Here is an 11,152-nt window from a genome sequence, read left to right on the forward strand (position 1 = left end):
CCTTTCCAAATACATGTACATCCTGTCCCTCAGGATTCCCTTCAACAACTTGCCCACCACCGAGGTCAAGCTCACCGGTCTATGGTTCCCTGGCTGGCCTTTACTGCCCTTCTTAAACAGTGGCACCACATTTGCCAACCTCCAGTCTTCCGGCACCTCATGATGAGATCTGTGTGTATATCTTGTAATAATATGAATGTATAGAAAGATAAATCATCAAATTCTCAGTATAATATTAATTGGTTTTAGGATAAATGCTAGTTACTGAAGAACTATAATATTTATGCGCTTTCTCAAGATGGGAAATGCTGTAAAATAGGGCATGATTTAGCGGTTAATGAGAAGACATAGATGTAGCTATTAGTCAAAAGCCAAGTCTAGTGGTTTTCTGATATGGTTAGGAGAATCTTACAATTCAGGAAAAGAAATTCAATACTGTTGGATTTTTCTTATTAGAATAATAATTATCCTATTTGTGCAATAGGTGGTATTATTCCTCAATTCCCTTCTTCCTCTGAATCCCCCTGATATTGTTCGTATTGCTGCGCTGGACTTCTTAAGTTCCCTTGGAAAGATAATTATACCACCAGATGTTCAGGTATTCTGTGTTTTGTCATCTTTAAATCCCAATGTCTCCTAAGGAAACCTTTAAAATTATTTTACTGCTCTCATTCTTTAACTTTTTTTGTTTTATGAATCTGTGGTATGTCATGACTAGGGAATGGACCACTTTTTTAGGTTTTATACTCTGCGATTATGAAGTATTCCTCAGGCAGATGTAATCTGGATCATCCTTAGATGAACATTATCTACCCTATTGGTCTAGCTTTCACATTTCACAGCAGATAAATTTCTAATAATTGCAAAACTATTTGAGTTGCAGACTATGTGTTAGAAATTAGGTTAAATTTACATCTACTCCGAAGAAATGAGAGTTTACAAAATTTCCATTCAATCCATCTAAATACAAAGACCTGCATTTACTTTTACATAGTGCTTTTTATAAGTGTCTACTTTGTAACTAAGTGTTGATGCTGCTGTAATTACAGGTCTATTCTGGGATTGAGGGTAAAGACAGTATATCTAGTTGAATAAACCATTTAGTTTACCCCTGATAACGTGGCGATTTTACCTTCAACTATAAAGATTTGAGAGTTTGTTTCAATTCCCTGCAGCATGCAGTCCTTCTGAAGCTGCCTTGCCTCTTTGCATCCCTTCTAGAAGACAAATCCTGGCTAATTCTTCAACATGCACTACAAGGATTCACATTGTTTGCTGAGGTAACAAATCACTCTTACATAGTTATAGTATTCAGTGCAGTTACACAGTTTGATTTATACTGCAGGTATAAGTTACTAACTTATGCATATTAAATATTTCTAGGACAGTTAATCAGTTACGTCTGGGAACAATCATCGACGTATAATAGTCTGTTATTTCATATCTGCTATGAATGGACTGAGCTATTTTTGTATTGAGTGTGCAAAACTGATCTGTTGTTGGATCTGCTGTGTAGTGAATTGTGAACTCTGACGAAGCATGCAGTGTAAATGGTTTCAAACAATAATCAATACTTGAATTTATATAGTACTCACTGCACAGCCTGGCTCATGGGAATTTATAGATTGTTGAATGACAACTAATAACTATGAATAAAGTTGATCAAATTAAATTATTTTTCCTTCAATAATGATGTTTGAGGTTATGTAAGGTTATCACTTCAAAAGAGAGGAAGTTTGTAGTCCATTCATGTTAACAAAAACTTGCCCCTTCAGCTTTGAAAAAGTGACTTTTCCGTAAGACAGCACTATTCCAACCCACTTAAATGTTAACTAGTGTGGTTGATTTATAATGCAGGATACATGATTCAATTTGTAGTTTTGTCATTAACCATTTTGACTCAATAGTCTGTCACTGATAAAACTTCTTCTTGTTTTAGAAGACATGCCATGAGGAAGTGGTTCCTCAAAGCCTTGAGTCAGGAGAATCAAAGTGCAGAGTTGTAAGCTTCTTGAACAAGGTACATTTAACTTAAACTGTTTCCTATGAAAGTCTAATTTCCTATTTTTTTTAAGTTGTTTAATGATAAAATTTGCTTACTTCTGAGCTTCTTTTTCTGCTTTATTTTATTTGTAGAACTACCATGAGAGAAAAAGTTAGCTCAACTTAATATTAAACCTAATATTTAAAGTTTGAAGCCCATTCATGGAACCAAAAACAAGGTGTATTCAATTATTAATAAAGCAGAAAAAGAAGCTCAGAAGTAAGCAAACAGTTCTGGCATTTTTTTTATTCATTCATGGGATGGGAGTGTTGCTGACTGGGTCACTATTTAATGCTCATCCCTAGTTCAGCTTGAGAAGGTAGTGGTGAACTGCCATCTTGAACCACTGCAGTCTCTTTGGTATAAGTAGACACACAATGCCATTAGGGAGGGAGATCCAGAATTTTTGACCCAGCAACACTGAAGGAGCAACAATATATTTCCAAGTCTGGGTGATGAATGGCTTTGAGGGGAACTTGGAAATGGTGGTTTTCCCAAAAATCTCCTGCCCTTGCCCTTCTAGATGGTAGTGGTCCTAGGTTTGGAAGGAATTGCCTAAGGAGTCTTGGTGAATAGAAAGTTTTGAGAAGACTTGTAGCTCAGGTTGAGGTTCTGAATGTAGGTTTGCTTGCTGAGCTGGAAGGTTCATTCTCAGATGTTTCATCACTGTACAAATAAAATCATCAGTGAGCCTCCGGATGAAGCACTGGTGGCATGGCCTGCTTTCTGTTTGTGTTGAGGTTTTCTTCTCAGGATCAGGAAATGACATCACCAACCCAAGGAAATCTCAACACCTAAATAGAAAGCAGGCTATGCCACCAGTGCTTCATCCAGAGGCTCACTGATGGTGTTACCTACTATGGTGTTACCTCCCAGCTAAGCGAGCAAACCTATACCCAGAGCCTTGGTGAATTTCTGCAATGCACCTTGTCAATGGTATTCAGTGCACCGCTGAGTGCTGATGGTGGAGGAAGTGAATATTTATAGGTGTGGTGGCAAAAGTCAGTTGTTCTATCCTGCGTGGTGTCAATCTTCTTGAGTGTTGTTGGAGCTGGACTTACCTAGGCAAGTGAAGAGTATTCCATCATATTCCTGACTTGTCTCTTGCAAATGATGGACAGGTGTTGGAAGTTCAGTTACTCACTGTAGGATTCTTAATCTCTGATCTGCTCTTAAATACCAACACTACAAGAATAGTCTTGGTATTTATGTAGCTAGTTCAGTTCAATTTCTGGTTTGTGGAAACCCCCAAGATGTTGATAATGAGTATTCAGTGATACCATAAAATATAACCATCATCCTTTGACATTCATTGTTGAAGTTGGTCATTGCGTGGTTCTTTTGATATTGTCTAGGTCTTTTGATATTGTCTAGGTCTTGTAAATGAATATAGACAGCTTGAACATCTGAGGAGTTACAACTGGTACTGAACCTTCTGCATTCAGCAGTGAACATCCCCACCACTCAGTTTAGGATGGATGGACGATCATTTAATGAAGGTGGTTGGGCCAAGGACACTATCTTGACAAAGTCCTCCAGGAATAAGTCCTGGAGCTGAAGTGACTGACCTCAAACAGCCACACTGATCTTCCATGGTGCCAGGTTTGACGTCAACTAGCAGAGATTCTCCACCCTACCCACTGACTCTAGTTTTGCTTGGGCTCCTTTGTCAAATGTGGCCTTGATGTCAAAGGCAGTCACTCCCAACTCACCTCTCAAAAGCAGTTGAGGTGGCCATGTTTGAACCAAGGCTGAAATGTGTTGTAGTTATACTGGAACACTTTGGCTAAGGGTGCAGTAAGTTCTGGAGCAAGCTCATTTAGTACTATTCCCAGAATGTTGAGGGCTCAAAGCCTTTGCAGTATCCATTACCTCCAGCCATTTCTTGTTGTCACATGGCGTGAATCTAATTGGCTTAAGACCGGCATCCATGATGCTAGGATAACCAATGGAGGCTGAGATTGATCATCCACTTGGCCTTCTGGGTGAAGGTAGTTGCAAGTACTTAAGCCTCACCTTTTGCATTGATGTGCTGACCTACCCATCATTTGAAGATTGGGATGTATACTAGTGGAACTTAGTGTCTAAACTGTTTTGTTCTTAGTTTATAGAATTGTAGAAAATAAAAGTACAATCGCACAGAAGTCAGAATTCAAGGCTGTATGCACACAACAGGCTATGTTGCTTGCTATGTAGTTTGTTGGACAAGTGTTTTCAGAATTCTAATCTGATTATTGTTTTAACAATAAACGCTATGTTATAGGCAGCTATTAATTTGCATAGTAATCTTATAAAATAAATAGGGTGGTCAGTAGAACTTTAAACTTCTGAGTCAGAGGGAAGAGAAAGGGAAAGAAGCAGCAGGATAGCATGTGTGCAGGTGGGCTTAAGCTCAAGACAGACTAGGAATGCAGCAAAAAAGGAAGGATAACTTAAGACAATAAATGATTTCCAATATCCCTAATAATGGTAAGAAAGTTAGCATTAAAGCACTTTACCTGAACGCTTGTAGCATTCATAAAGTAGATGAATTCAACGGCACAAATCATCGTGAATGATTATGATGTGGTAGGCATCATAGAGACATGGTTGCAGGGGGTTCAGGACTGGCAGTTAAACATCCAAGGATTTACAACTTATCGAAAAGACAGGGAGGTGAGCAGAGGGGGTGGGGTTGCCTTGTTAGTTAAGAATGAAAATAAATCTGTGGCACTGAATTACATAGGGTCAAATTGTGGAGTCTGTGTTCTGGACTTGAGGAACCACAAAGGCAAAAAAAACATAATGGGAGTGATGTACAGACCTCCCAGTAGTGGTCAGGACCAGGGGTGCAAGATGTAACGGGAAATAGATAGGGCATGTCAAAAAGGTAAGGTCACAGTGATCATGGGGAACTTCAATATTCGGGTGGACTGGGTGAATAATGTTGCCAGTGGATCCAAAGAAAGGGAATTCATGGAATGCTTACAGCTTGTGATGGAGCCCACAAGGGAGCAGGTTATTCTGGATTTAGAGCTATGTAATGAGCCAGTTTTATAAACAATCTTAATGCAAGGGAACATTTAGGAGGCAGCGATTCATGATATGGTAGAGTTCAGTCTGCAGCTTGAGAGAAGGCAAAATCGGATGTAGTGATGTTACAGTTAAATAAAAGGTAATTACAGGGGCATGAGAGAGGAACTGACAAAAATAGACTGGAAGCAGAGCCTAGCGGGGAGGACAGTAGAGCAACAACTGGGACTGGGGGGCATTAGATAGCCATGGCTGACAAAGGAAAGCAGGAAATGTATCAGAGAAAGAGAGAGAGCCTATAAAGTGGCCAACAGCACTGGGAAATCAAGATTGGGAAGGCTACAAAAACAAAGAGGATAACAAAGATATAAATAAAGAAGGAGAGGATCAAATATGAAGGTAGGCTAGCCAGTAATATTAGAAATGATAGTCAAAGTTTCTTTCAATACATAATCGAGATGCAAAAGTAGACATTGGGCTGCTCCAAACTGATGCTGGAAGACTAGTGATGGGAGATAAGGCAATAGCTGAAGAACTTAATAAGTACATTGCATTAGTCTTCACAGTGAAAGACATGAGTAATATCCCAACAATTAAGGAGAGTCAGGGGCAGAGTTAAGGATGGTAGCTGTTACAAAAGAGAAAGTGCTAGAAAAGCTAAAAGGTCTAAAAATTTATAAATCTTCTGGCCCTGATGGGCTACATCCTAGAGTTCTGAGGGAGGTGGCTGAGGAAATAGCAGAAGTGTGGGTTGTGATCTTTCAAAAGTCACTGGAGTCAGGGAAAGCACTAGATTATTGGAAAATCACTGTTGTAACCCCCTTGTTCAAGAAAGGATTAAGACAAAAGATGGATTATAGGCCGGTTAGCCTAACCTCGGTTGTTGGTAAAATTCTAGAATCCATTAAGAATGAGATTTCTAAATTCTTGGAAGTGCAGGGTCGGATTAGAACAAGTCAGCATGGAATAAGTTAAGGGGAGGTTGTGCCTGACAAAGCTGTTAGAATTCTTTGAAGAGGTAACAAGTAGGTTAGACCAGGGAAACCCAGTGGATGTTATCTATCTAGACTTCCAAAAGGCCTTTGATAAAGTGCCTAATGGGAGTCTGTTGAGTAAGGTGAGGGCCTATGGTGTGAGAGGTGAGGTACTGGCATGGCTGTCTGACAGAAGGCAAAGAGTTGGGATAAAAGGTTCATTTTTGGAACGGCAGCCAGTGACAAGTGGTGTCCCGCAGGGTTCAGTGTTGGAGTCGCAGCTGTTCACTTTATATATTAATGATCTGGATGAAGGAACTGGGGGCATCCTGGCGAAGTTTGCCGATAATACAAAGTTAGGTGGATAGTTCTGAGGAGTTGGGGAGGCTGCAGAAAGATTTAGAAGGTTTAGGAGAGTGATCCAGGAAATGGCTGATGAAGTTCAACATGAGTAAATGCGAGGTCTTGCACTTTAGAAAATAGTCCATGCCTGTGTTCTTTTTTTTTCCAAATGGTGAGAAATTTCATAAAGCTGAAGTACAAAGGGATCTGGGAGTGCTAGTCCAAGATTCTGTAAAGGTAAACTTGAAAGTTGAGTCCGTGATTAAGAAAGCGAATGTAATGTTGTCATTTATCTCAAGAGGATTGGAATATAAAAGCAGCAATGTGCTTCTGAGACTTTATAAAGCTCTAGTTAGTCCCCATTTGGAATACTGTGTCCAATTTCAGCCCTACACCTTAGCAAGGACATACTGGCACTGGAGCGTGTCCAGCAGATGATCCCTGGAATGGTAGGCCTAACATATGATGGACGGCTGAGGAACCTGGGATTGTATTCATTAGAGTTTAGAAGCTTGAGGGGAGATCAAATAGAAACTTAAGATAATGCATGGCTTAGAAAGGGTGGATGCTGGGAATTTGTTTCCGTTAGTCAGGGTGACTAGGACCTGTGGGCACAGCCTTAGAATTAGAGGGGTCAGCTTAGAACAGAAATGAGGAGACATTTCTTCAGCCAGAATGTGGTGGGCCTGCCAAGGAGCACAGTGGAGGCCAGGACATTAAATGTCTTCAAGGCAGAGTTTGATAATTCCTTGCGCGATCAAGAACTTAAGGGCCAGGGTGAGTGGAGTTGAAATGCCCATCAGCCATGATTAAATTGCACAGTGGACTTAATGAGCTGAAATGGCCTTACTTCCACTCCTATGTCTAATGGTCTTATTGAATAGGAATGCAAGATCTCCTAGCTAATGAAAATCCAAGACAATCTAGGCTTAATGTCCTTCCGCTTGGATTGTATTAACAGAAATGAAGACATGGAAATTATCTAAATTTGGAAAACAATGTTTTTGGTCAGGGTTATAAGATTGGTTGGATCCTGGATTTTTCAGTGATAACATTAAGCTAACTCTTTTCATCAAGTTAGTTGTTATACCTTCAGACAAGATGTTAAAGATGTCAACAAAGGAGTTGCAATCAAACCAGAGTTGGTGATCAGAGTTTGCTAGGTTTCTCTGGAATTTGATTGATTACTTAAATGCAGTGCCCACCCTCGCAAACCTCATGAAATTTCTAAAACTTAAACTTCTGCAAAAACCAAATGAAGAAAGTTTTATTCTCTGTAGGACCCCTTCCAGTGTTAAATGTTTTCTTTTTGTTTCACAGGTGATCACAACAGTTGAATCCAAGGAATTACAAGTGGAAAGGTTAAAACAACAAAATGCAATTCTAGATGCACATTTCACTCACCTAAATCGATGTGCAGTGAATGACTCTGTGGTGGAGGTATGTACTTTGCTACTTCCTTTAGAAGATTTTAACTGCAGGCTCACTATTTCTTAATTATGATTAGTGACCATGGTCTGGTACTTTGTCTTTGTGGCAATTGTTATGAATTTTGACAGACTTCGACAATGTAATGCAACACAACTGAGCCTAATCTGTCATGGCTTAATCATTCATGCATATTTCCAAATGGAGTTTTACAATGGCTATCAGCACCAGATAGCTTGACTCATTTCCAAAAACCTAAAACAGGGTATAGTATCTAAGTTGCTACCCTGAATGAGATCAGCAAAGACAATTGTTCCCTATTTATAAATATAATCCTTTTTTGTTCTTGGAAATATTTCGAAAATCTGGTGTCAACTCACGTGTCACATGGTGTTGTAATGACAGCTGGTACCTTTCACCAATCAATACAAGTACTGACAGCAGTGAAGAAAATTAGTTGCCTCCAGCACGTGACTTTTGCTGAGAGTTGTTGTATTTGTGTTAGAGGAAAGAATGAGAAGGGAATCAGTGCTCCAGTGGAGGCTAGTGGACAGGAGAGTGTGAACAGCAGACATTATTATGGTTCATTTTGGAACGAATGACCCAGGCAGGAAAGGTGATGTGGTCCTGCAAAAGGAATTTAGGGAATGAGGAACAAATTTGGAGCAGCACGGTTGCTCAGTTGTTAGCACACTCAGTGCCAGGAACCCAGGTTCGATTCCAGCCTCTGGCAACTGTGTGTGGAGTTTGCACATTCTCCTCATCTGCGTGGGTTTCCTCTGGATGTTCTGGTTTCCTCCCACAGTGCAGAGGTGTGCAGGTTAAGTCAGTGGCCATTGTTCATGGGTGTGTAGGTTAGGTGCATTAGTGACAGGAATGTAAGGGAATGGGGCTGGGTGGGTTACTCTTCAGAGGGTCATTGTGGACTTGTTAGGCCAAAAGGCCTGTTTCCACACTATAGGGATTCTATGATGATCTTTAAAAAAAAGGACCTCTAGTGTTGTAATTTTGGGATAACCCTCATGCCACATGCTTGTGAAGCCAGAACTAGGAAGGTAGTACAACTGAATACATAATTAAAGAGCTGGTGTAGGAGGGAGGGATTCAGATATCTGAATCATCAAATCCCTTCCAGGTCAGGTGGATAGATTACATTTAAACTGGAGTTACACCACTTTCCTTGAGGATTTTTGCTAGTGCCATTTGGGAAGTGGAGCAATGGTCAGTATGTGAGAAAGTAGAGGGAATAAAGGGTACTGAACTTGACAAGGTTTGACTAGGGTGTCTGCAGGGATTGGTGTTGGGGCCTGAATTATTCACAATATTCATTTTATGCCTTTATCCAAGTCATTAAAAGTCAAAAATGCAAATTTGCTGAAAACAAAACTAGGCAGCATTGTAGATAGTGATGATGACAGCACAGCATAAAATTACAATAGGACATGGATAGATTAGGTAATGGACAAAGTATGGCAAATGGATTTTAATGCAAGCAAATGTGAGGTTATCCATTTTGGATTGAAAATGATTGTGCCTTCTGAAAGAAATCAATGTTAAATACAGTGGCTATCCAACAAGATTTGAGGGTTTAGGTGCAAAATTCTTTAAAATGACATAAAAGATGCAGAAATAATCAAAACTGATAATGCTGGTTTTCATACCTAAAGGGCTGCAGGACAAGGATGAAGATGTTATGTTGCAGTTATACAAAACACTTGGTAGACCTCACTTCGGATGTTTTGGCCCTGGAGGGAGTTCAATGCAGGTTTACAAAGGATGATACCTGGACTTCAGGGATCATATTGAGGAAAATAGATAAATTTGGCCTTTGTTCTCTGGAATTTAGAAGGTTAAAGGGGCAATTTAATAGTGGTCTTCAGGATATTAACAGGAAAAGACAGGACAGACAAAACTAATTCCACTGATTTAAGATTCTAGAACAAGGACAAGGCCTACAAATAGGCTACTCGAGAGACATTAGAAAATTCTCCTACATGTAAAAACCACTAGAGGCTTGGAATACTTCCTCAAATGGCAGTTATTTTATTCAGTTAATAAAAATTTGTCTCTTTTAGATTTAAGGAAGAGTATCAAGAGTATCAGCATTTGGACTTAGTGAGTGGAAGAACAGGCTTGAGGGGCTGAATGGCCTACACCTGTTCCTACAGGAACCCTCAAGGGGAGTAAAATGTGCTTCAAGCAGATGTGAAGAACCATTACAGGAGCTCGTACCATCAGAATTTGTTAGTAGGACTGAATTTTTTTTTTGTTTTCTCAGCCATCTGCTAAACGTGCCCGGTTGGAACAATTTGATGAAGAGTATGAGAGAGCCTTGGAAGCGGCAGAAAATGCTTTTAAAACACTGCAGACCTTGATAAAACAGGGACCAGCACCCGAATGGATAAAGGCCCGTTTACAAGCCCTACATACAACGATCACTGCTTTGAACAATTGCAGGCAATAAAGTACATGACAGTCTAAAGAAATTACAACATCGTTATTCCTCCCTGCAGCAAGACCATCATCACTATAATGGAATTGATCAGTAATGTCCGTCAACCATCTTTTGAGAGTCTAGAATTGCATGTGACTAATGTTCCAGGATTGATTTGCATCAAATTAACCATACATAATGTACTTGTTGCTCATTCGTTAGTAAATTTTTAATGTGTTTAGATACAGATTTAGAATTTTTTGTTGCTTTCTGAAACAGTAATTCTGTAAGAGCTAAAGTGAATCAGCAGTACCTACTTGAGCTAGTCAGGTAGATAACTGAGCATCTAATTGACCAATATTTTAATAAATCTGTGGTACTGGAGTTAAACAACACAATTAAGACAGTCACAAAGCTGATGAAACAACTGTGACCACAGTGCTAAATTCTCAACTGAGTTCAGAGTCTAATAATTGATGTGAAAGTTGGGATTACTCAAGCGAATGTTATCAAATTTACACAGGTTTTATTGAAAGTTCAGATCAAAAGGGCCACACTTCTCTAGCATTCTGCAATTCACCATATGTACAGTACCCTCAAAAGATCCTAAAAGCAGTGCAGAGTTCCAATGGAACAAATTCTGTTTAATAATGAACAGTACTGATTCTTAACTCTACCAACATTTTACAACTGAGTGGAGCTGTGAATGTCTGAACATATGCGAAGCAGGTTTGCTCAGGATCACCAAAAGAGTCTAGAATTGCATGTGACTAATGTTCCAGGATTGATTTGCATCAAATTAACCATACATAATGTACTTGTTGCTCATTCGTTAGTAAATTTTTAATGTGTTTAGATACAGATTTAGAATTTTTTGTTGCTTTCTGAAACAGTAATTCTGTAAGAGCTAAAGTGAAC

At 39.5% G+C, this 11,152-nt stretch overlaps 1 protein-coding gene across 4 annotated transcripts in view; it reads left to right on the forward strand.

The window, feature by feature from the left end:
- c11h1orf112 (chromosome 11 C1orf112 homolog) overlaps positions 1 to 11,095 on the forward strand; it is a 58,623-nt gene extending 47,528 nt beyond the window's left edge. For 3 of the 4 annotated variants that reach the window (XM_043699473.1, XM_043699474.1, XM_043699477.1), the window contains exons 20-24: positions 485 to 598; positions 1,176 to 1,280; positions 1,940 to 2,020; positions 7,693 to 7,812; positions 10,079 to 11,095. In XM_043699473.1, the coding sequence (XP_043555408.1) occupies positions 485 to 598; positions 1,176 to 1,280; positions 1,940 to 2,020; positions 7,693 to 7,812; positions 10,079 to 10,264 (606 nt within the window). In that variant the 3' untranslated portion in view covers positions 10,265 to 11,095. The remainder of the gene's footprint in view (positions 1 to 484; positions 599 to 1,175; positions 1,281 to 1,939; positions 2,021 to 7,692; positions 7,813 to 10,078) is intronic. The other variant, XM_043699475.1, reaches the window with a different exon arrangement.
- Positions 11,096 to 11,152: the final 57 nt, after the last annotated feature.

The sequence above is a fragment of the Chiloscyllium plagiosum genome, chromosome 11 (assembly GCF_004010195.1).
Source record: "Chiloscyllium plagiosum isolate BGI_BamShark_2017 chromosome 11, ASM401019v2, whole genome shotgun sequence".
NCBI lineage: Eukaryota > Metazoa > Chordata > Chondrichthyes > Orectolobiformes > Hemiscylliidae > Chiloscyllium > Chiloscyllium plagiosum.